This window comes from Annulohypoxylon truncatum, assembly GCF_022578515.1.
Source record: "Annulohypoxylon truncatum strain CBS 140777 unplaced genomic scaffold F4807scaffold_3, whole genome shotgun sequence".
Taxonomy (NCBI): domain Eukaryota; kingdom Fungi; phylum Ascomycota; class Sordariomycetes; order Xylariales; family Hypoxylaceae; genus Annulohypoxylon; species Annulohypoxylon truncatum.
In genome coordinates this window covers 578,532-600,463 of record NW_025953789.1, presented here as the reverse complement: position 1 = coordinate 600,463, position 21,932 = coordinate 578,532, and the positions used below count along the sequence as shown (strand labels likewise).

Sequence of the window (21,932 nt, the reverse complement as noted above, 5' to 3'; positions counted from 1 at the left end):
TAGTTCCCCAAGTAAAGATCTCTTAGTTTCGTCATACTATCTCAGAGACACACGTATGTAACGGATAACCCGTTATGACGCTGGACCTATACAACTCAAATTATGCTTAATTATTGTCTCAGCTGGAAACAATGAAGCTAAAAAGCAGGCAGCATTGGAGAGCAAGAACGACAGAGGCAAAGCCTGGATAACCTTATATGGCCGAAAAGAGTTTAGATAATGGCGCGGTGCCTTATAAATCAGACTGTAGGAATAAGATTATTAACTCCTTCTGGAGCTTAGGTCTTACCCACATCAGCCACTCAGGATTTGTGTAGCCATGCCCATCTCAGATCGGTCTTAACAACGACCTACTTACAGCGACCAGCGAACGTACAACCAGGGGACTTCAACTCCGTCCGCCCCGCTCCATTAGACCCCCAAACTACTTCTTCCAACGTCCTGGCCTCTGTTCTTTAACCTAACCTTCACCTGTTCCCTTCCCATATCACTCCCCTCTTATCTACTGTTTCTTACTCTCCTTCCCATTAGTTATTCCCGCCTTTCCTCTCTTGCAACTATTCCCTAGCCCATAGGCGAAGTTCACACAATGGATTCCGCAGCAAGGTAAGCTCGAAATACCCCGCGCCAGCCCCGCTATTCATCGTCATTTTCCAACTATGAAGCTCGCGCTTTTTTCTAAAAGAGCTTTTGTTGAGATAGCTCCGGTTTTCGCTGAAAGGCTCAAGCCACTTAAGATTTGGGAGTAGAAAGAGACATTGGCATTGGGATTCCTACCTGCTGTGTACTTTACTAACAAACCTTGAACAGTTCCATGGAGCTCAAGGATAACACGGTCATCGTGGTCCTCGGTGCTTCGGGAGATCTTGCGAAGAAGAAGACGGTAGGTGATCTATACACCATACATCACCAATTATCCACCACTCTTACCAAATACAAAGCTCAATGGCTAATGAATATTCTATAGTTTCCTGCCCTCTTTGGTCTTGTGAGTATACGTGCCTGATCTAACCTGCCTACCCTAGGTAACCAGCAGCTCGAGAACTAACAATCTCGAAAGTACCGCAATCAATTCCTGCCAAAAGATGTCAAGATCGTCGGATATGCGCGAACGAAGATGGACCACGAGGAATACCTCAAGAGGGTCAAGTCATACATCAAGACTCCTACCAAGGATCTAGAAAAGCAGCTAGCAGAGTTCTGCGCACACTGCAGCTACGTATCTGGTCAATATGACCAGGACGACTCTTTCTTGAACCTCAATTCGCATCTAGAGAAGCTCGAAGACGGCCGAAAAGAAACGCATCGTCTATTCTACATGGCTCTTCCCCCGAGCGTCTTCACTATCGTCTCCCAGCACTTGAAGAGATGTTGCTACCCGACGAGGGGCATTGCGCGAGTTATTGTAAGAACACTCTGCTAAGTGTTCAAAGTATTGCCGTTAATCTTGATTCTTCTATGTAACTAGGTTGAGAAGCCTTTTGGAAAGGACCTTGCCAGCTCTCGCGAGTTGCAGAGGTCTTTGGAACCCGACTGGAAAGAGGATGAACTCTTCCGTATCGACCACTACCTCGGCAAGGAGATGGTGAAGAATATTCTTATTCTTCGGTTTGGTAACGAGTTCTTTGGCGCCACCTGGAACCGACACCACATCGACAACGTTCAAATCACTTTCAAGGAGCCTTTCGGTACCGAGGGTCGTGGTGGATATTTCGACGAGTTTGGTATTATCCGAGACGTTATGCAAAACCATTTGCTTCAGGTTTTGACTTTATTGGCTATGGAACGACCTATCTCTTTCTCAGCCGAAGACATTCGTGACGAGAAGGTTCGTGTGCTTCGAGGTATTCCTGCTATCGAGCCGAAGAATGTTATTATCGGCCAGTACGGAAAGTCCTTGGACGGCAGCAAGCCTTCCTACAAAGAAGACGACACCGTCCCCAAGGAATCGCGTTGCCCAACATTCTGCGCTCTAGTTGCTTACATCAAGAACGAGCGGTGGGACGGCGTACCGTTCATCATGAAGGCTGGAAAGGCTTTGAATGAGCAGAAGACTGAGATCCGAATTCAGTTCAAGGACGTTACTAGTGGTATCTTCAAGGACATCCCCCGGAACGAATTGGTTATGCGTATCCAACCCAACGAGAGTGTTTACATTAAGATGAACTCTAAGCTCCCCGGATTGAGCATGCAGACAGTCGTGACGGAACTCGACTTGACTTACAGGCGACGATTCTCCGACCTTAAGATCCCTGAGGCGTACGAATCGCTGATCCTAGATGCCCTCAAGGGCGACCACTCCAACTTTGTCCGAGACGATGAACTCGATGCTAGCTGGAGGATCTTCACACCGCTATTACACTACCTTGATGACAACAAGGAAATTATCCCGATGGAGTACCCCTATGGTAAGTGGAAGACTCTAGCTAGTGTCGCATCGATTGAGAACTATGCGCTGACTTATTTCTCAGGATCTCGAGGACCAGCTGTCCTGGATGACTTCACATCCTCCTACGGGTACAAGTTTAGCGACGCGACGGGTTACCAGTGGCCGATGACATCGGCCGCGCCCCCTAACAAGTTGTAAGTAGATATCAGCATAGTGATTTAGCGACAGGTATTAGGAGGCCTTGGAGTAGATTTACATTAGGATAGTCACTGATATCCTCCCTTATTAGCTGATTTTGGTATTGGACCGACGATATCCGTCGACATGCGTGATCTTACTTCTTAGACTACCGGCAAGGGGCATGTCAGAATGCCGAGCTCGGCACATGGAACGAAAATAAGGTCTCTTTTTTTAGTCTTCATTGCTGGGAACCATGGATCGGGGGAGGCGCCGGATTTTTGATGAACTTTGCTGCCTATATCATGATAGAAAAGCAATGATATATTCCTTACGAGTTATATGACCTGCTAAGTCGCGATTTGCGTTCCTATCTTGTGCCGATGATCGACGAGGTAACTAGATAATCATACTAATAATACGGTGCGCGTGATTGCGAAGAGTTACCTGTTTCGCGGCATCTTGCGACGGAGTGAATACTCATAACTGACGTCTACGATGACACGAACTTTGAGCGCTTCTTGATTAGCACCGAATTGGATCCCGTGCGTTGCTGATTCACCTTCTGATCGACGCTGCAGTTTAATATGTATGACTGCCTGGAAAAATCATAATGTAGTCCTGTCCTTGGCGACGCAAGTGAGCCATATATAAAAAAAATGGTAAGGAAGATAGACTGAATGCGGGTTGGATACGGCGTATGCATGAAGCAGAGACACAGATATGTAGGCGTCGGCACTTAATATATGGTTAATGGGGTAGTTGTCTCGGAAGGTATACGCTGCCATGGATGTGAGCAATTACAACCACGTTGATAGGCCCCTGATGGCAAAGAGAGGGATCTTGGATGTATGACATTATTTGTGACTCATTACATATGTAAGTATAGGCAGGCCGCATATTAGGACTTTTCGCTCGTCGTAGTCAGCCGTGCCACCTTTCCTGGTTGTATGAGATTCTGCAACCCCACGGCGCAGATCCGATGTGGCTTGAGAGTTGAGAGTTGGGCGCCTGGAAGTCCTACCAAGAAGGCGGTATGTAACGCTCATTAAAACTAGGTTATCCATAAACGACAGTGGGTTCGAGCTGAACTGTGATGTACCTGGGCAACCGAGGCAATTGTCTCACTCGTGGTGCTTAGAGTATACTTAGTGTACCATTCATATTCTTATTTTCAATCTCGCAGGATATGGATTGACCGAATAGACGTACGATCGTTAAGGCAGTAGTATCTTCTTGGGACAAGAAAATAGGATATGTGAGGTTGAATAGATACCTAGATGCCTACCTATGTGGACGCCCATTCGCGTTCTTCGAGCCTGGCTGTAGGTATGCTACTTCGCTTGCATACTCGCATAGTAGGCTCCAGATCCACAAGTCCTCGCCCGGCACGTTAGCGCAGTAGGTAATCTCTGCCTTAAGAGCCTAGCAGCAGTAGCAACGATACTAGGGTCTCGGACCCTTGGATGACCCCGAGCTAAAACGTCACCCCATCCTCGAAATGCGCCGTATTTCGCATAATTTTTATACGGGACTAAGATGATTGGTCCTTGATTCGGGATAGATCTAAGTACTGATCTCGACGTACCAGGGGACCTTATAGACAGGGGCAACGTTGATCGGACGAACCGTACCAGAAATTGAAATATAATGGATGTTTCTCTGATATACATACTTCAATTCCGCATTCTTGGCTGAGCAGCTTCTGCCGATGAGTCTATTCAATCTTTTTTTAATAATCGTCTTGCCATTCTAGGTTTTCGGATCGATGCAACCGGCGAGGCTGCTACTGTATGATTATGTGTATAAGATAACGTTAATCTTGCTGCCTACTGTTTCAATTACGTCCTACTCCTGAGGCATTGCTTGGCGTTCTTTGTCTTCTCCAGGTCCCCAAATTGAAGACGACATCAAAACCAAGCTTCTTGAGTCGAGATCCCGTCATAGGTAATAGGCTCGTCGCTATATGGCAGCCGGCTCAGCATGAGGTCAGATTCGAAAGAGCCAAACGGGATAATGGCCGCGGGCGGCTTCAGCGAAAAGCCGCCCATAAGTGAAGAGGAAAAGGCTCGACGCGACGCCAAAATCCGTCCGGAGAGGGAGGCCGCTTTTGGAGATTATATCGTCAGTTGTCTCACCGACCGTACACAACATATTACACAAGTAAATGAAAGCTGATGCTGGAATAGAGAGTCTTTAAATATGCCAAGGCGTGGGACTTCGTTCTCATGGTGGCCGCGGTCGTGGCAGCCGCAGGCTCGGGTGTCGTATGTTCATGTTGAATCTCCCTTTTCTCTGAATACTAGTAGACTAATAACTTCTCCGTCTTAAAGACTCTTCCATTGATGAATGTTGTATTCGGTAAGACCTTTGTCAAAAATGCTAGTTCGAGGTCATCACATATGCTCATTAATCCCAGGTGCATTGGTCGGCAACTTCAATGGCTACTTTCTTCCCAATTCTACACAGAGCGAAGCCGAGTTTCGGGCTACTCTTAATAAGAATGCGTAGGTAGAAGGAAACAGTATAATTCCGGATGGTCGCTGATGTTTCGAAAGATTATATATCTTCTACCTGTTTATCGGGAGATTCGTCCTGACTTACATCAACAAGGTATAACACCTACCACTACCTGCTCCTTAGGATGTCTACTCATAACCTTAGTTTTGTTACCGTTTGATTGGTATTCGGATGTCCGCTGCCATCAGGCTCGACTACCTCCGCTGTCTGTTCGGCCAAACGATCCATGTTCTGGACTCAATGCCCCCTGGTGCGGCCGCAGGGACGATTACGACGACGGCGAACACGTTACAGTTAGGTATTTCAGAGAAGCTCGGTACCTTCATCGAGTTTCTGGTGATGATAATTGCCGCCACCGTTATCGCCTTCGTGTACAATTGGGCTCTAGCTCTAGTTACGTGCTCCGTCCTCCTCTTCATCATGCTTACCGTGGGCACCATAATCCCCTTTTACGTCAAAGGAACGAGCAGAGTCACCAAGGCCGAGACGAAGTCGTCTTCAATAGCCAGCGAAGCTTTCTCGGCCATCCGTATGGTCGTTGCGTGCGGTGCCGAGTCTCAGATTGCTAAGAAATTCGCCGTCTGGGCCGAGGCGGCGAAGAAACATGGACAGAAGACGACACCCCTTCTAGCCGCGCAGTTTTCTCTGGTTTTCTTCGCGTTCAATTCTGCCTTTGGTCTTGCGTTTTGGTACGGGTCTAAATCGTATATCGAGGGTAGGCTCGACAGCGTGGGTACCATCATCGTCGTGCTTATGTCGGTCATGATGATGGTTATTTCCATCGAACGTATCTCGACGCCACTCATTGCGATCGGCAAGGCCACGGTAGCCGCTTGCGAGTTCTTCACGGTTATCGATGCCCCTCGACCGAATACCGGCACGCTTACCGAACCGGACGTCTCTGCAACTAACGATATTATATTTAAGGGAGTAGACTTCGCGTACCCAAGTCGACCACACGTTCGAGTTTTGGACCAACTCAACCTCCGGATCGAAACGGGGAAAATCACGGCTATTGTTGGACCATCGGGGTCTGGTAAGAGTACGATTGTCGGCCTAATTGAACGATGGTACACTCTGCGTGATCAATATGTCATCGCCAAGGCCATTGAGAAGGACCAGAAAAAGAAGCAAGAGGCGAAGAAGAAAGGTAAAGCTAAAGGCAAGAAGAGCGACGACTCCGATGACGAAGCACCCGCAGAAGTTGAATCCGGACCAATCGTGAAGTTGAGGGGATCGATATCGACCTCCGGTCATGAACTAGACGAGATCAACTTGAAATGGTGGCGGTCTCAGATTGGACTTGTGCAACAGGAACCTTTTCTGTTCAATGACACTATTTACAATAACGTGGCACATGGGTTGATAGGGTCGGAATTCGAGCATGAGTCGGAAGAGCGGAAGAAAGAGTTGGTGAGAGAGGCTTGCAAGGAGGCATTTGCGGACGAATTTATCGATCGACTTCCAGACCGTTACGAAACCCTCGTTGGCGAAAATGGTACGAAGCTCTCTGGTGGACAGCGTCAACGGATCTGTATTGCTCGGGCGGTTATCAAGAGACCGAAGATTCTCATTCTCGACGAGGCTACATCCGCGATCGATGTCCGAGGCGAACGTATTGTTCAGGCGGCGCTCGACAAGGTGTCGAAAAACCGGACGACGATTACTATCGCCCACCGACTCTCAACAATCAAGAAGGCAGACACTATTGTGGTCCTACAGAGAGGCAAAGTCGTCGAGAAAGGAACCCATGAATCCCTCTTGGAAGACGACATGGGTGTCTATTACGGCCTCGTCCACGCTCAACAGCTTTCACTCGGTGAACCTACGGAAGCTGGTGATTCTGATGTTCCGGAAGAAGAGGATATGGCGGCGATCCTCAGTCGTGAGAAGAGTGTTGCGTACTCTGATGCCGTGGCCAACGTGCCGAAAGCACCCGGATATAAGAAAAAGGGGCTCTTCGGAAGCTTTGGGCGGTTGCTCTACGAGCAGCGATCTCGCTTCCCGTTCTACGCGGTTACGGTATTGGCTGCTATGTGTACTGCCGGTAAGTTGTTTTCATCGCCTTTTAATCGACTTGGATATTGGACTGACTGTCGAAATCAGCCTCGAATCCGATGCAAGCGTACCTCTTCGGAAAGATCATTGTTGTATTCTCCTATGTCGACGACATACCCAGGTTCATATCCGAAGCTAACTTCTGGTCCTTGATGTGGGTGGTACTCGCCGTAGCTACAGGCGTCGCCTATTTCGTCCTTGGGTTCGTAGCGAGCAACCTTGCCTTTGTAGGTGTCTTATGTCTTTATTAGCCAAGTACGCATCCTGACCTGTCAAAAACAGCATATCTCCAATGTATACCGGCAGCAATATTTCGAGGGTATTATCTACCAGAAAACTTCTTTCTTCGACGAGGAGCAGAACTCGACGGGTTCGCTGACGGCGCGCGTTGGGGGCGATCCGAAACAATTGGAGGAACTCCTCGGCATAAATATGGCTATGGTGTATAATTCGTACGCATATCCCTTCCTTCGAATTATCTCAGCGGCATTATTGACAAGGTTACTTAGGTTCTTCACTCTCATTGGTACTCTGGCTATAGCATTTGCTTTTGGCTGGAAGCTCGCCCTCGTCGCGACATGTGTCACGATGCCCATCGGACTTGTCGCAGGATATCTTCGTTTCAAGTACGAATTAGAGTTCGAGCAGATGTACGCGGAGGTTTTCGCCGAGTCGTCGAAGTTTGCCGCCGAAGCCATCGCCGCCTTCCGCACCGTTTCTTCGCTCACCCTCGAGGACACCATTTGTACCCGTTACGATGGCTTGCTTAATCATCATGTATCTGATGCTTATAAGAAGGCGATCTGGAGAACGCTGGTCTTTGCTTTCTCGGATAGCGTCAGTATGGCCTGCCAGGCTCTTATCCTCTGGTATGGAGGAACCCTACTGGCTTCGCGAGAGTATGGTGTCTTGCAGTTCTTCGTTTGTTACATGGCTGGTAAGTGTTTGAGGTCTCCATGACCATTATCATAAGAACCCGAAACTATGCGAAAGGAATAGCTGCTAACCGCTATCCACTCAGTAATCAACGGAGCCGAAGCCGCGGGCCAAGGCTTCAGTTTTGGCCCTAACGCCGCGCAAGCCTCCGCGGCCGCCAACCGCATCCTCAGCATCCGCGAGTCGCGCAACCGGGACCTGAGCGACAAGACGACCAACATCCCCAACACGCGTGGCGGCATCAAGATCGAGCTCCGGGATGTGCACTTCAAGTACCCGTCGCGAAACGTGTCCATCTTCAAGGGCCTAAACATCACCATCGAGAAAGGCCAGTTCGCCGCCCTCGTCGGCGCTTCGGGCTGTGGCAAGACGAGCATTATAAGCCTGCTGGAGAGGTTTTATGATATTAACCGCGGCCAGATCTTGGCTAACGGTACTGATATTGCGAGCGTCAATGTTTACGATTACCGAAGACATTTGTCGCTGGTGGCGCAGGAACCGACCCTGTTCCAGGGCACGCTGCGCGATAACGTCTTGTTAGGCGTGGACCCGGCTACCGTTACGGATGCTGAATTGCACGCCGTCTGCCGCGACGCGAGTATCCACGACTTCATCGTTTCGCTGCCCGACGGGTATAACACCGAGATCGGCAGCCGTGGCGTTTCGCTCTCCGGCGGCCAGAAGCAACGTATTGCCATCGCGCGCGCTCTTATACGGCGCCCCAACGTCTTACTACTTGACGAAGCAACCAGCAGTCTCGATTCCGAGAGCGAGAAGCTGGTCCAGGGCGCGTTCGAGCGGGCGGCTGCGGGACGTACGATGGTAGTTGTCGCGCATAGGCTGGCTACGGTGCAGAACGCTGATGTTATCTTCGTGTTGGGCGAGGGCAAGGTGCTGGAGAAGGGAAGTCATGCTGAACTGTTGAAGAAGAAGGGCGTTTATTGGCATATGGTAAGTTAACCCCTATTTCTTCTCTCCTAGACGTCACTGGATCCTTGGATATGTCAGCTAATCAGTTTTGTGACTGTAGTGCCAGAGCCAAGCCCTTGATAGGTAATGTCTGCCATATTTGAAGGTGTTGAAAGTAATGAATATAGAGGTGAGATATAGGAGACATGCATGTTGTAGATAGAGAGAAATCGCAACACATAGTGGGAAGGGTATATACGGCGTTCGCTCTGGGGTCGGTTTTTGGAATACCCCATCCAGCTCTGGTTCTTGTATAGAATATTAAACTCCGCATATTTATATCATAATACTGAGTATACTTAATCGTCGGCATGTTTAGGGAGGGAACTTTGTTTATGTGAAGACTGTGTTACTATTTCCCCTGTTCATGCTCATCTAGGGCGTGCAGCGACGTTCTAACCCTTGATAATGCTCATGTCAGAACAGAATAAGCTCAGAAATCTAAGCTACGAGCAGATTCGCATAAATGAAAGACCGCCACCTCTTCGAAAGAGATGTCAGGCATATCGATATAGCGATTGATTGGCCCTCCTAGGTATTTGCTGGTTTTTCTGCTAAGTATATGTGACACTTGACTTCATGTTAGCTACTTACAAGCAACTTGAGGGTTAACTGCAACAGAACTTTGACAGCTGAATTTCCGACATTTGGATATGTAGTTCTCCTTCCATCCGCTCGACTTAGTTTAGTCGCATACTGATAATCACTACCAATCGAGTTGATGATAGACAACTACTTTTTGGATTGACCAGACTTATACGCTTTGGCCGATTCTGTGGCAGCTTCCTTACGGCCGCTGTAGATTGCATCTATAAGCATCGCTATGTGAGCACAGTCATCTCGGAGCGAGTCGACCCGGTTACTGATCTTCTCTTCGCACGCAATGCATTTCTCGACTGCTGCCAATAATCGTTCAAGTTGTTCCTTGTTGTGATCGGATCTAATTGGTAATATGTCAGAATTTCGCCCCCTTGAGATAGATGTGTTTTTAGGTATTTGCTGGTTGATGGTCCAAGGTAGTAATATAGCGATGAGATGACGGTAATCCTATAACTTACGTCTTCTGGGCCTCATCTTGGTAGTGTGCTGTGATCTTGCTCTTCAGAGCAGCCAGTTTGTTAGTGTAATCCTTATCGATGCTTTTCCGAATATCAGATCGCTTCGATTTCCACTTTTCCTGTTGAGGACAGAAACATATATTAATTTAGTGTCTTAACAGTTAGGTGGGCAGAATTGTATGTGCTCATCTCTCCACAATGCCTCTGGTGGATGGGAGAAGAACATACGATGCTCTCCATAGCCTGCGGTATACTCGCGCTTGGTTTATACTGGAAGTCGAGTTTCGACTCTACATCGGAGCCTGAGTCAACCTCAATTGGGCTGGGTTCTTTGCGACGAGATGTCATGGCCACCTGGATAACTTAGGTAGTACTATAGTTAATTGAGAGATTGTATGTTCATGGAATAGTCTTGCTCTTTTGAGTTCACGCATTTGAAACATTTTCTTAAAGGAATAGACGATGTCGGATTTAAGTTACTACTCTGATATTCAGTCATAACTTCCTATGAAAACAACATCTGACGCACTTTCCCTTCTATTGAGTTTCGAAGGGTTGAACTTTGGTACTAGATGTGAAGGAGCAAAGTACGAAATACTTACCCCGGAATTTATAGAAGCTAAAAGGCGGAACTATCCGTCTTGCGGATATTTGTTTTGCCGGTCTTATCGTCTTATCGGATGGTACCTAGGTACATATTCTAGACTTATCGGCCAAAAATTATTGAAAATCGGACCCCACTGTCAAAGCAAAACCGCCTCTAAATTATACAATCGTACCTGAATTTGCGATTTCGACTTTAGAAGGTCGATCTAGCTACGATGGGTCTCGCAGGACCTAGGAAGTATGATAATTCCGATATATATATTCTCTTGTTAATCCATCACTAACATCAATCTCTTTAAAGTCGTCGGAAGATCCAAAACGATCCGAATAACACCAAATGGAGCCGCGACGAGACTACCTTCGGCCAGAAGATTCTGCGAGCGCAAGGTTGGGAACCTGGAAAGTTCCTGGGCGCACAAAACTCCTCTCACTCTCACCTACATTCCGCTGCGAGCGCCGCCCCCATAAATGTTTTCTTGAAAGATGATACCCTGGGATTGGGTGCGAAGCCCAAGCATAAGCAGAATGCCGAATGCACTGGCCTTGATGTCTTCAAGGACCTTCTTGGTAGACTCAATGGGAAGTCCGAGGAGGTAATTGAGAAAGAGAGAGAAGTTCGATCGGGTATCAAGACGAACCTGTATGTGGAGAGGAAATATGGTCTTATGAGGTTTGTCAGTGGAGGACTTCTGGTTGGAGATCAGATGAACGAATTGACAAACACGACTACCAAAACACCCAATCTCAAGGAAGAAGACGAAGAAAAACCAGTTTTAAAGTCAGAGGACGCTACAATTCTACCCACGAAGAAGCAGAAGAAAGAGAAGTCGTCTAAAAAGCGAAAAGCGGAAGATACCGATTCCATAGACAGCTCCGATGCTATCCCCGAGAAGAAGCGGAAGAAGCGATCAAAAACCGAGGACTCAGTAGACGACCCGACCGACACCCGAGAAGTTGAGAAGTCTAGCAAGAAAAAACACAAGAAGTCGAAACGAAAAGAAAACGAAAAGACTGAGTCAGCTGGACCAGAGAAGGACAAGAAGAAGAGTAAGAAGTCAAAGAAGGGTTCTCGGGACGAAGCTGGGGAAATTGGCACTTCTACCTTGTCAGAAGATGCTCTACTAGAAAAGCCGTTATCAAAAGAAGAGAGGAGAGCGAGAAAGAAGGAGAAGAAGGCAAAGAAGCAGAAACAACTGGAAACCCCAGATTCCTCCACAGAAGCCGCTGGTTCAACAGATACATCAACCCCGGTATCTCTTATTACTCCTCAGGAAAGTGGTGCGTCAACACCAATTGGCACGGGCGCTTCGACTTCCCAGGGCCTTTCCGCACGGCATTATGCTCGATCACGTCATATCGCATCTAAACGAATGGCCATGGCCGACATGGCAGCCTTAAACCAGGTTAGTGGTGATATAAGTTGTTCGCACTCTGAATGTGTACTAATCGTTGACTAGATTTTCATGGTAAAGCCAGTTTGATAGATGAAGTGAAGTGATGGACAGGTTGGCTGTATGAGAGCGCCTATGATACCCGATAGAGCATGAGTCTGAGGATTGAAAACAATGATGAAACTTACACAAACCTCATGGCAAATTTCATTAAAGAGATCCGTGATGGTGAAATAAAAAGTCTAACAGATGCGTACCTAGACGAAGAGTTCGTATATTAGAATTAGAGCGCCTACGTTCTAGGAGCCGGGGCTCAACCACTATAAACTCATATTTTCCAACATATTCGTCCCTTCGCCGACATACGGGACGGAGAATATTCACAGTGTCAAGAATAATATCCACGCGTTACGCCGGTGGCTTGACCTGCATATCATCTGGCCTCTGGTGACGGGGCTACCAAACTAACCCCTGTTCATATTACGGTGCCCCATGACCCTTGATTCTTCCCTCTTCTGAAATAACTTTAATCATTGATATATCAACTAATTTTCTTAGGTGTTTTCTGTCCTGACTCATAGGTTTTGAGACAATCCATCAAAAGCGAATTGTGTGAAGACGTACTACAGTCGTGAAACATGACGGAGGAGCGGTTGAGTCTTTTACGCCAAACAAACTCATTTCCATCCTGACATCGACATCAATCTTTGTCTCAATATCGAAACGATTTTCTACGCCAGTTCGCTGACAATGTGCGCCATATTCTTCCTCAAATCCGAGATGGCGTTCACTTTGTAGCTGAACTAGAGAGGTTGGCCCGGTAAACACCATTTTTCTAACATTAACATCTAGCTGATTAGCTTGGGAGGTTTCGAGCTTGACTCATCGTTCCATATGCAATTCTTCACCATCCGCTCACGAGGGAGAATACATCACCTCGCAACCTTCCTATGGCCGATCAATACCCGTGAATGTGGCGTCATATTCCCGATTCTAGGTCCTTGAAGTCACAACGGCTTACCGTACGTCAAGGGCGGATCGAGAGCGTAGGCATTATTCCACGGCGATCTCAAACGATTCTTTTCAGAGCCAACGTACTATTCTCATGAGGCAAGGCTACCTACGGAAGATTCCGGTCCTCCGAACCAGAAAACTCATCGCGCCACTCATATTACTCGCCTTTTTTTATCGCGATCCTCGTCGTCCCCTAGTGGCTATTCAAGCGCTGATGATCTTTGAGATCTAGAAGATGCGGATGGCGTTGAATATGGAACTGCTTCTTATCGTACCTGGTCTTTCTCAAGCCCGAGGTCAAGGCCGAGATAATTATCGTTCATGCCAGAACTCATGCGCTCCTGACTTAGACGAAGATGACGGATGATATGATGAACTCTTAGGGGGTAGTGGGCTCTAGTCCGTCTCTCCTAGGAACTCCAGGTCCCTATCGAAGAATACCCACAGTATCGACACCGAAGTTTCTTCTGAAAGGCTGAGGGACGCCGCTCTCATATCTCATAGGTATGGTGTGTTGTGCTAGATCATGGTGACTGACCGACTTAGAAAGAACTAAAGTCACCTGTATTCTCTTTACTAGAGATAGTCGAATTTTAAGCTGAAGCTGAATAGTCAGAAGTTGAAACGCCAATTTCTTATCTCCGTAAAGCACAGGACTACTGACACAGGCCGACGTCAATGAGGGATTGAGCCGCACGCCACAATTGCCATCCACTCAAAATTTGGGTTCTCACTTTCTAGGGGACAAGTAAAGAACGAGTTTCTAGACGAATCAACTCAAAAGGAACGGATGTATGAAAACTGTCGATCTATACACTACGGTAAACACTGTATTCCCTTTCTGCTACGATCATTCGACAAAGACACTCCGGACGGTGGAAAGTTTTGGGATGTGATCCATAGCCTAAGTATACACCGCATATAACCCCTTGCGACATTAGGAAGATATAACACTGATTTAATTGGTGATTAGGCATCGTGCAACACGACTAATGCTAACGAGGAAACCGATCCTAGCGAACGAAAGCGTCACGGCGAACTAGTAATACACAACGTTACGTATGCCTGTTGATATCGATCCTTAGAGGGTTACTCGTGTGATACAGTCGTTTCGGGGCATCCTATTACACGCACTGGCTTCTGTTAGGATTAAAGTCCGGGTGCCTAATGACCTGATTCGGGCTTGGCTAAACGTCGTCATTGCCCTTATCCGAGCATCACAAGACGAAAGTCATATCGTCGCAGGCGCCGTGTTGCGAAGAGGGGATGAACGATATTAGTAATTCAGACGTCGACATTTCTTCCACTTTCGTTGAAATGTGTGTAACTTCGAAGATCTTCGAAATTCATAAAATAAAATCTGCGGTGCTAACTGTCGGTGTGAAGTGGACCAGCTACCTAAAGAAGACCTACTCTCCAACTCCGTCATCGAGCCTACGGAGCTTGTAGCGTGGATGAGCTCCAACGATCCACAGGGACGTATTCGAGGATCGATGACACTTAATCCGATTACCTCAGAGGACTTGTAAGTTTCGTCTTACTACGTCAACTTTATAGTCTGGATCTGTCTGATACGAGCCGATCTCAGGAGAACGAAGATTACTACGAATATTCCAGATCGTTAGCGCCGGCTCCGCATCGCCCTTTTCAACGAAACGCTGCAGTAATCTGCCGGATAATTACGTCAGAGCTGAAAGACATAGATGGCATGACGCTCCGTCGGGGGCCCGGGTTGGACGATCCAAGACCCGCAGGGTAAGGGAAATGCTGGAGAGAGTGTGTGGGAATTCGAAAGCCGAGGCAGATAGAACGCGATCGCGACCATACTACTAAACGAAATGCCCCGCATACGTGGACAGGATAGACGCCTACGAACTTTAAGTAGTAATCATCATTTCCGGAGGGGCGTATCATGTCTGGCCGCGGTGCTCTTCGATCGGTCCGAGATTCAGATGCCTTTTCTAGGTAGACTAACATCGACATATCCCGACGTGTCTACCGGGCTTCTCACTCGCGAATGCAGGTCCTGGTTGGAGCGCAGGGATGATGAGTTCTTGGAGCTTGACGTCGAAGTGTCGAGGCTCGAGAATGTGGTAGGCGATTCTCTGACGTGTAGCGAATAGCAGACAGCGAAACGCTGAACCCCTACCCTCCTACAGTCGCGTCAACGAAATCAAAGATCAGCATAGAAGCGGCGGTCTACGCTTTCACCACGGTCGCCAGCGTATTTTGCCACTTAGTAGTATCTGCTTTCTCCATCTTCGGAATGATCTCGAGCGGCGTGCGCGACATGGAGCTGGGCTCGTGGGTGTATTGGGCAGCAGCCCTACATGCGACGGTCGCGGTCATCATCAACGGGGATCTGGCCTCTGATGGATTGGAAAGGAATGCATAATTTCGTCGATTGGATGCGCGGGCTCCCTTCTCGGCGGAACAGAGGCTATGCACGAATGTCTGCTCCGGGGCTGCAAACGGCGTCATATACCACCTCCCAGATAGACGAGCCGGGAATAGGAGCGCAGATGATAAGACCATATAGCCGGGCAACACTGGGGCCGCCGGTGCCGCGGAGGGTCTTGGCGGTATTGGTTTTTTTCTTTTTCTTTATTTGGACTTTGCTTTTACGGGCTAGGTTATTTTTGCCTAGGAGATCCTTAACTCTCCGGTTTCTTACTTTTCCATCTAGATCGAACTCAACCATCCACGCGGCCACGTCGCGCAAGGTCCGCCTCACTTGTCCTGAGTCGAAGAGGTCAAGTGGCGCTTTCTGCTTCTGATAACGGTCCGCATCGCTACTCTGTAGATCATTGCGCCAGGCGCAATATACTCGAACATGCGACCATGCATGCTGCTGTCCGCGGTGCATAATATCCCTTGTCTGGCGCGGGAACGGGCGCAGCGTTAGGTCGCGATAGGGTCTAGAAGTCGTCCTATCGCGTCGTGCCACTCAGCCGGTAGCCTGCCGATAGAGGTCCTATTCGCCAATGGGGGCCACGGTAGCGCAGGAAAATCTGTCAGCGCTGCGGTGTCGTATCGGCGCCCATCCGTGATTGGGCAGCGGACCCCCTCCTCCCACTCCCGACGGGGAGAAACCCAAAGTTTGGCTTCGGCTCGTGCTCGTGCTATGCTGTTGGGGAATGTGGCTGCAGCGAGGAAAAAGCAAGCAAGCTTCTGATGATCCAGCTCAAAGCTCAACCTTCAACCTTCCCTCCCCCCGCGCGCGCCTTCACATGCGGGGCTCTGGCCAGGTCGAGAATCGAGATTTGGGGGTCCCCCCCAACGGAGGACCCTGGACTGTCTGAGTCCCTCAGCCTCGACAGCCGTTGTGGAACCTTCCACACGCTTCTAACGAGAAAGGGCTGTTCACGTCAAGCCATCCCGTCGACGATCTGGATCCTGGGAGAGAGCTTGTACCGGGAGTGGCAGAGCTAAGGCTTTGGCGTAGGTGGGCTAATGCTACATGGCTTACATACGCTACGTCATTAGATCTTGGATCTTTCGTGCCGGTAGTGATATCTTACAACCAAACTCAGCGATGTAGCGTCATTCCCACTTTATAGAATCGGTCTCGATATGCGAATAATCATACTGAGAGCATTGTCGTGCTTAATCGTATAGGTGTCGTCTCGTCACTTAAACGGAAATTTCTAGGCAGTTTAGCGGGCTTTGCATGGAAACATAATATCATGCTATCCTCTCTTTGATAGGTCTATACTATGTGTAACCGCCAATAATGGTTTCGGGGAATTTCATGAAACTTGGGATTTAACGAATATGCCTTGTGTTCGAGACTCAGCTCTTGATGTTACTCTGACAGTAAAGTGTGGAACATTATGTTTCACCTCGTCGCTGACATTCGTGCCCAAGCATCTGACTGTCTACCCGAGTAATACCTAGGCAGAGAAGCGTTACAGTAGCCTCGTAGGACAACCATGTTGTAGCCCTCTCTAGGTATGACCCAGAATTGGATTACTCAGTTGCCAATTTATGCAACAAGTGTTTCTCGTTGCTTCTTTCAATTAAGCTTTGACTGTTAATTATATTGGTTGCGCAGCATATGTAAGTATCATGAATCTGCTGACGGAACTCTCGAATCATAAAATAGTAACCTCTAAGAAAGATTGATAAAGCTATTAAGTGGACAATCCATATAGAGAAGCTAGTCGTTTATCTAGTGGACAGGTTACTGGATTTTATAATCTTTGAAACCATGTCCACAGGAGCCCCTTTTTTGGGTTACCCCTTTTTAACCTCAACTAGCTTTCTCACTTAAACCCCGTTCTTAATGAGGTTCTTGGGGTTTTATCATTAGATGTAATATAATAATAAATATTAAAGTTATTTCAGGATTGTATAAAACTTTGACTTAGACGAACCAATGTTTTCAAATGAAACGAGAAGTTCAACACCATTCTAATCACCACCATCACCGTATCCCTGATCAATAAGTTGGTTATGCACACGTGATGCTCTTCTAAGCCAACTCATTGCTACCAAAACAAGATATTAATTTGTTTGTCCGGCACCGGGGTTCTGTTAAGGGGTCAAAGCACATGCTGTTTGGCAACCACCTAGGTAGATGACGTTATATTTCAACGATGATTTGTTTTCATACAATGCGGTGCAACTTTCCCTCAACCTCTCATCTCCTAAACAACTCATTGAGTCTCAGTAGCTCGCGATAATGTATCGGAAGAAATGCCCCTATTCGATAACAAAGGTCTTGATTCAATGCTGAAGATTCACGAGATTCCTGTTCGGTGACGGAGGGTGTAAGGGAGATGATCATGCCAGGGAGGGCAGTTGGACCGGTGAGCTTGTAGGTGTGAATTTGTAGGTGAAGTCTACTAAATCCTGCCTGCCAACAAAACCCGATAACCAAGGTCCCAGGATGTTGACGTTTTGCTGTATCCAAATCAAGAATTGAAAAGAGGCTAAGCGGCTCGATCTAAAAGTTGGGTTAGGTAAGAGTCGATCGCGAACAAGCGTGGAGCTCGTATATAAATTCCGTCGCAAGGGGTATAATCCGTGGAACGTTTCTCAAAATAGCACCTAGGTATGGACGTATGTATTCTGTAGGTATGTAAATATTGAACATTCTCCTATTCCATTTTCGACACTTTCAACACACCACACCGGTATCCATTGCCAAGAGTATTGTTTCTCAACGTCACAGAGTTACGTTGGCCTCTTCGTATGCCGTTACGAGAAAATACCCATATAACGGGTAAAATGGGATGACCTAGGACAAGCAGTAGTATCGCATATCAATAGAAAAATCAATAAAAAACAAACATGTCCTAAGTGGTGTTGTTCAGAAAACAGACGTAAGGTGCAGAAGAGTGCAGAGGAGTGCAGAGGATCTGGATGGTCGGCGGCTACCCCACCCCCCCTTAATAAAGTCCCGTAAAGCTGCAAGCCAATGTCGACGTGTGCAGGTTGCCCGTGATACGGTAATTGTACCATCTGTACCATGACCCCTTTGTAAGACTGATGAGATTATACGTCCTGACCGTGGTCTCACAACATCCGGGAATACAAGATTGTGGTGGCAAATGGGGTGGGAGCCCAAGCGGCCCCGAGGTCATCATGATGTTGCCACGGGATCCATGGACGAGCGTTAGGCTCGTGTTATTTGGTGTGGTATTTAGGATGTTAGTGTGCTACTGACACAATCCGCCCTCAACAGCCTGAAGTTCGAAAACTACTTAACATCTTGGTCATTCCCGCCTTGTTTGCTCCGGGACTCCACGAGTTCTCTATCTTAGACGCGATACTAGTTAGAAGAACTGTTAAGAACTGTTTTATTGGGGTTTAGATTCTAGAACCTGTTCTTTCTCGGCGACGGACCTTAGCGACCTTGACCAACCTTGACCAGTCACACGTTGTCGTACTAATTTCTATCATATTCTGGCCACTCAGCTGCCGCCCTCCAAGCCATTCAGCCATTTCAAGCCACCAAAGCCGTCTTCAAGCCCACTTCCAAGCCCACTTCCATACATACACTGCCCCCCCGGTCATTGCCGAGACCCTGCAGACACCGCCTTATCGATAAATTAGCGGTGCCGAAGACCCAAGAAACGATCGAAAATCCGGTTTAGATAGCCGTAGACTTCTGTGACGTAAGCGGCATCGCGATCACCGCTCTGTCCACCCTGTCTCGTCATCTCCATATCTAGATCCTCGTCCCCGCCATGTGGTATTACACTTCGACAGGTTAGCTTTTTCCTCTCTCAACCACTCTCAACCATCAACTATAACCACCTTGACGCTCTATCCGCCCGTATATTCCCATCCCCTTATCCAATAACATACTTTTGCATCGCATCAATATTGTCTATTGTCTAGTCTGTTGCATTCAAAAGAGGCCTAACAAGATGTCAACCTATTACGTAGCTCCCCGCGAGAAGCGCTATCACAAGTACAAGAAAGTCCTGTACCTAGAACCGCCAACCAACGGCAGCAAGACCGTTCGCACGCGAGTCACCACCATCGTTCCTCCGCCGGCCCCCGCGCCAGTCCCGTCGCCGCCTCCCGTCCGCGTGCTGCCTGAGCCCGTCCACACGCCCACACCACCCCCGCCGCCGCCGCCACCAGTCATCGTCGAGCCCCTCCCACCACCACCACCGCCCCCACAACCAGCGCCCATATACCACGCGCCGGCGCCCTGCCCGCCGCCGCAGTACCCGGAGTCCGAGCACGACACGGAGATCGACGTGATCGCCGTCGACGTCGACGCGGACCAGGAGTCCACCGTGTACTCCAAGTCGCACAAGAGCTCGCGCAGCAAGAGCTCGTCGCGCAGCTCCAAGTCGTCCTCGCGCAGCAGCCGCCGCAGCCGCGACAGAGAAGTTTATATCGAGCGCGAGCGCTTCGTGCCTGTCCGTGTTCCCGTGCCGTACCACGTCCACCACGTCGAGGTTGAGCAGCCCCAGCAGCAGGACTCCTTCCGCTACATCGAGGCGCCGAGAAGGTACGAGCCGCCCAGGAAGCGCAGCGAGGACCACGAGATTGTGATTGAAGATCATCGTCATCGGAAGTATATCAGAGACGGCTGAGTGATCGGCTTGTGCTTATATACGCCCCACCTACCTACACACTTGTCTTTCTATCTATCTTTCTATCAATCTATCCATCTACTATACGTTTGAATTTGGTTTGAATATACACGGGAAGGAGTTCGGAGACGCTCTGCTAAGATTGTCATGAAGCTACGAGGATGGATGGATGACGGCGCACCAAGATCATGAGACATGTACAAGGCAATGCGGCTTGGGGGCCACGGGAGGATAGGAAACTCGGAGTTTGGAATACGTCGTTCAGTTCATTCTGTACACATCTATGAACATACTGATTTTTTGGGACAGCAGTTTCCTACTAATATTCCTAATGTATATTATGGAGCAGTATTACTGTCTTAAGCCATTGCAGTGGGAGGTATTCTGCGGTCAGGGCTGAGACTACTTAGGTAGTATTGGTGGTTCTTAATAACCAGTCGGTCCATGACCTTCGTTAACAAGTATATCACACATGTCCACAATTGGTATGCCGTGAATAGATGCTAGTCACGATGATGATAAACTTCTAAGTCGTAGGAATATATACTACCGCCCCTCCAACCTAGGCTCCATGTAACCTTTGAGCAGAGAAGTCGCTATTCTGAATATCAGTGGTCTGTGGAACCCCTTGGATATCATCCCTTATCCTCCTCCCTAGGTAGTCATCATGATGTAGGGATGGAATCTCCAACCGTGCTTAGGATTAGCGTCGTCCTCCTAAGTGTCGTCTCAGGTGTATAGTGGATTAGCGCTGTCTCATCTACTTGTCCAAAGCTTACTATTTAGGGTATTACAAAATAGTGCCTTTAGGTGCTATGATGACGCCTTAGTAAGACCCGACCTAGACACGAGCCTCTCGATGAGCCTGTCGGACTTCCTTAGAACAAGCGGCGCTGTTGTACACGGACTTCAGCTGCCACAAGCTTCCTAGACAATAAGCAGCCCGCGGCCTCGGTGAAGAGTGCGACGATAAGCCCGTGACTGATAAATTGTGCTAATTTGCTGCCATTCTGCGTCTCGAAGATTTGGTATATTTTCGGCCACGGGCCCAGTACACCCTCTACACCACGAACCTTGAAAAGGGCATTTAAGCGGCGAAGCCGTGTCACGAATGGTGAGCAGGTTACTCATTCTGAAACAGCTATAAAAAGTCCTCCGCTGAGGAACAGGCCAATGTTGAAATGTTGTGCCGCAATCAGAATGTCTTGAATCAGGGATCTGGCGAGTCTCTGAGAAGTTCTCCAGAGTCACTCGGTCACTCGTAAGACTATATACACTTATATATAAGACTTCAACTCTGCCGTTAAGATGGCTTCTTTTACCCTTCCTTATTACCGCATTTGACAGAGGAGATAGGTACACGTTTATAGATCAGATTCAAAGTTGCTATTTCACCAGTCCCACCACGATCTCAATAGCGGTACATACAACCCCATAATCACCATGGTTAACCGTCACGTCATCACAATCGCTCTTAGCGTTGCACTATCCGGGGTCACCGTCGCCAATAATTGTCTCCATGGATACTACTATTGCGGCTCTAGTCTTCTCAAAAAAGGCATACTATCCCCTAGCTTTCCAAAAAAAAAAAAAAAAAAAAAAAAAAAAAAAAAAAAAAAAAAAAAAAAAAAAAAAAAAAAAAAAAAAAAAAAAAAAAATAAAAAAAAAAAAAAAAAAAAAAAAAAAAAAAAAAAAAAAAAAAAAAAAAAAAAAAAAAAAAAAAAAAAAAAAAAAAAAAAAAAAAAAAAAAAAAAGA

At 47.8% G+C, this 21,932-nt stretch overlaps 6 protein-coding genes across 6 annotated transcripts; 5 read left to right on the top strand and 1 right to left on the bottom strand.

The window, feature by feature from the left end:
- The first annotated feature begins 311 nt into the window (after nt 1-311).
- On the top strand, nt 312-2,907 carry F4807DRAFT_408990 (glucose-6-phosphate 1-dehydrogenase). The gene is made up of 6 exons (XM_047996494.1): nt 312-606; nt 811-883; nt 968-988; nt 1,061-1,405; nt 1,469-2,408; nt 2,472-2,907. Exons 1-6 carry the CDS (start codon nt 590-592, stop codon nt 2,585-2,587), a joined length of 1,512 nt encoding a protein of 503 aa, XP_047858291.1. The 5' UTR covers nt 312-589; the 3' UTR covers nt 2,588-2,907.
- A 1,642-nt stretch (nt 2,908-4,549) lies between these two features.
- On the top strand, nt 4,550-9,137 carry F4807DRAFT_456318 (P-loop containing nucleoside triphosphate hydrolase protein; the record flags this gene model as incomplete). The annotated part of the gene is made up of 11 exons (XM_048000863.1): nt 4,550-4,690; nt 4,756-4,833; nt 4,900-4,927; nt 4,986-5,073; nt 5,125-5,179; nt 5,231-7,133; nt 7,193-7,371; nt 7,427-7,596; nt 7,654-8,081; nt 8,166-9,031; nt 9,111-9,137. The coding sequence occupies 11 exons, from the start codon at nt 4,550-4,552 to the stop codon at nt 9,135-9,137; spliced, it is 3,963 nt and encodes a 1,320-aa protein (XP_047858290.1).
- A 644-nt stretch (nt 9,138-9,781) lies between these two features.
- Nucleotides 9,782-10,455, bottom strand: F4807DRAFT_456317 (uncharacterized protein; the record flags this gene model as incomplete). The annotated part of the gene is made up of 3 exons (XM_048000862.1): nt 9,782-9,989; nt 10,108-10,226; nt 10,336-10,455. 3 exons carry the CDS (start codon nt 10,453-10,455, stop codon nt 9,782-9,784), a joined length of 447 nt encoding a protein of 148 aa, XP_047858289.1.
- Nucleotides 10,456-10,750: 295 nt separating this feature from the next.
- F4807DRAFT_408979 (uncharacterized protein) lies at nt 10,751-12,553 on the top strand. The gene is made up of 3 exons (XM_047996493.1): nt 10,751-10,951; nt 11,015-12,116; nt 12,171-12,553. Exons 1-3 carry the CDS (start codon nt 10,929-10,931, stop codon nt 12,192-12,194), a joined length of 1,149 nt encoding a protein of 382 aa, XP_047858288.1. The 5' UTR covers nt 10,751-10,928; the 3' UTR covers nt 12,195-12,553.
- A 2,755-nt stretch (nt 12,554-15,308) lies between these two features.
- F4807DRAFT_199066 (uncharacterized protein) lies at nt 15,309-16,094 on the top strand. Its single transcript, XM_047993793.1, has 2 exons — nt 15,309-15,750; nt 15,805-16,094. The coding sequence occupies exons 1-2, from the start codon at nt 15,449-15,451 to the stop codon at nt 15,893-15,895; spliced, it is 393 nt and encodes a 130-aa protein (XP_047858287.1). The 5' UTR covers nt 15,309-15,448; the 3' UTR covers nt 15,896-16,094.
- A 3,241-nt stretch (nt 16,095-19,335) lies between these two features.
- F4807DRAFT_408966 (uncharacterized protein) lies at nt 19,336-20,749 on the top strand. Its single transcript, XM_047996492.1, has one exon. The coding sequence runs from the start codon at nt 19,496-19,498 to the stop codon at nt 20,174-20,176; it is 681 nt and encodes a 226-aa protein (XP_047858286.1). The 5' UTR covers nt 19,336-19,495; the 3' UTR covers nt 20,177-20,749.
- Nucleotides 20,750-21,932: the final 1,183 nt, after the last annotated feature.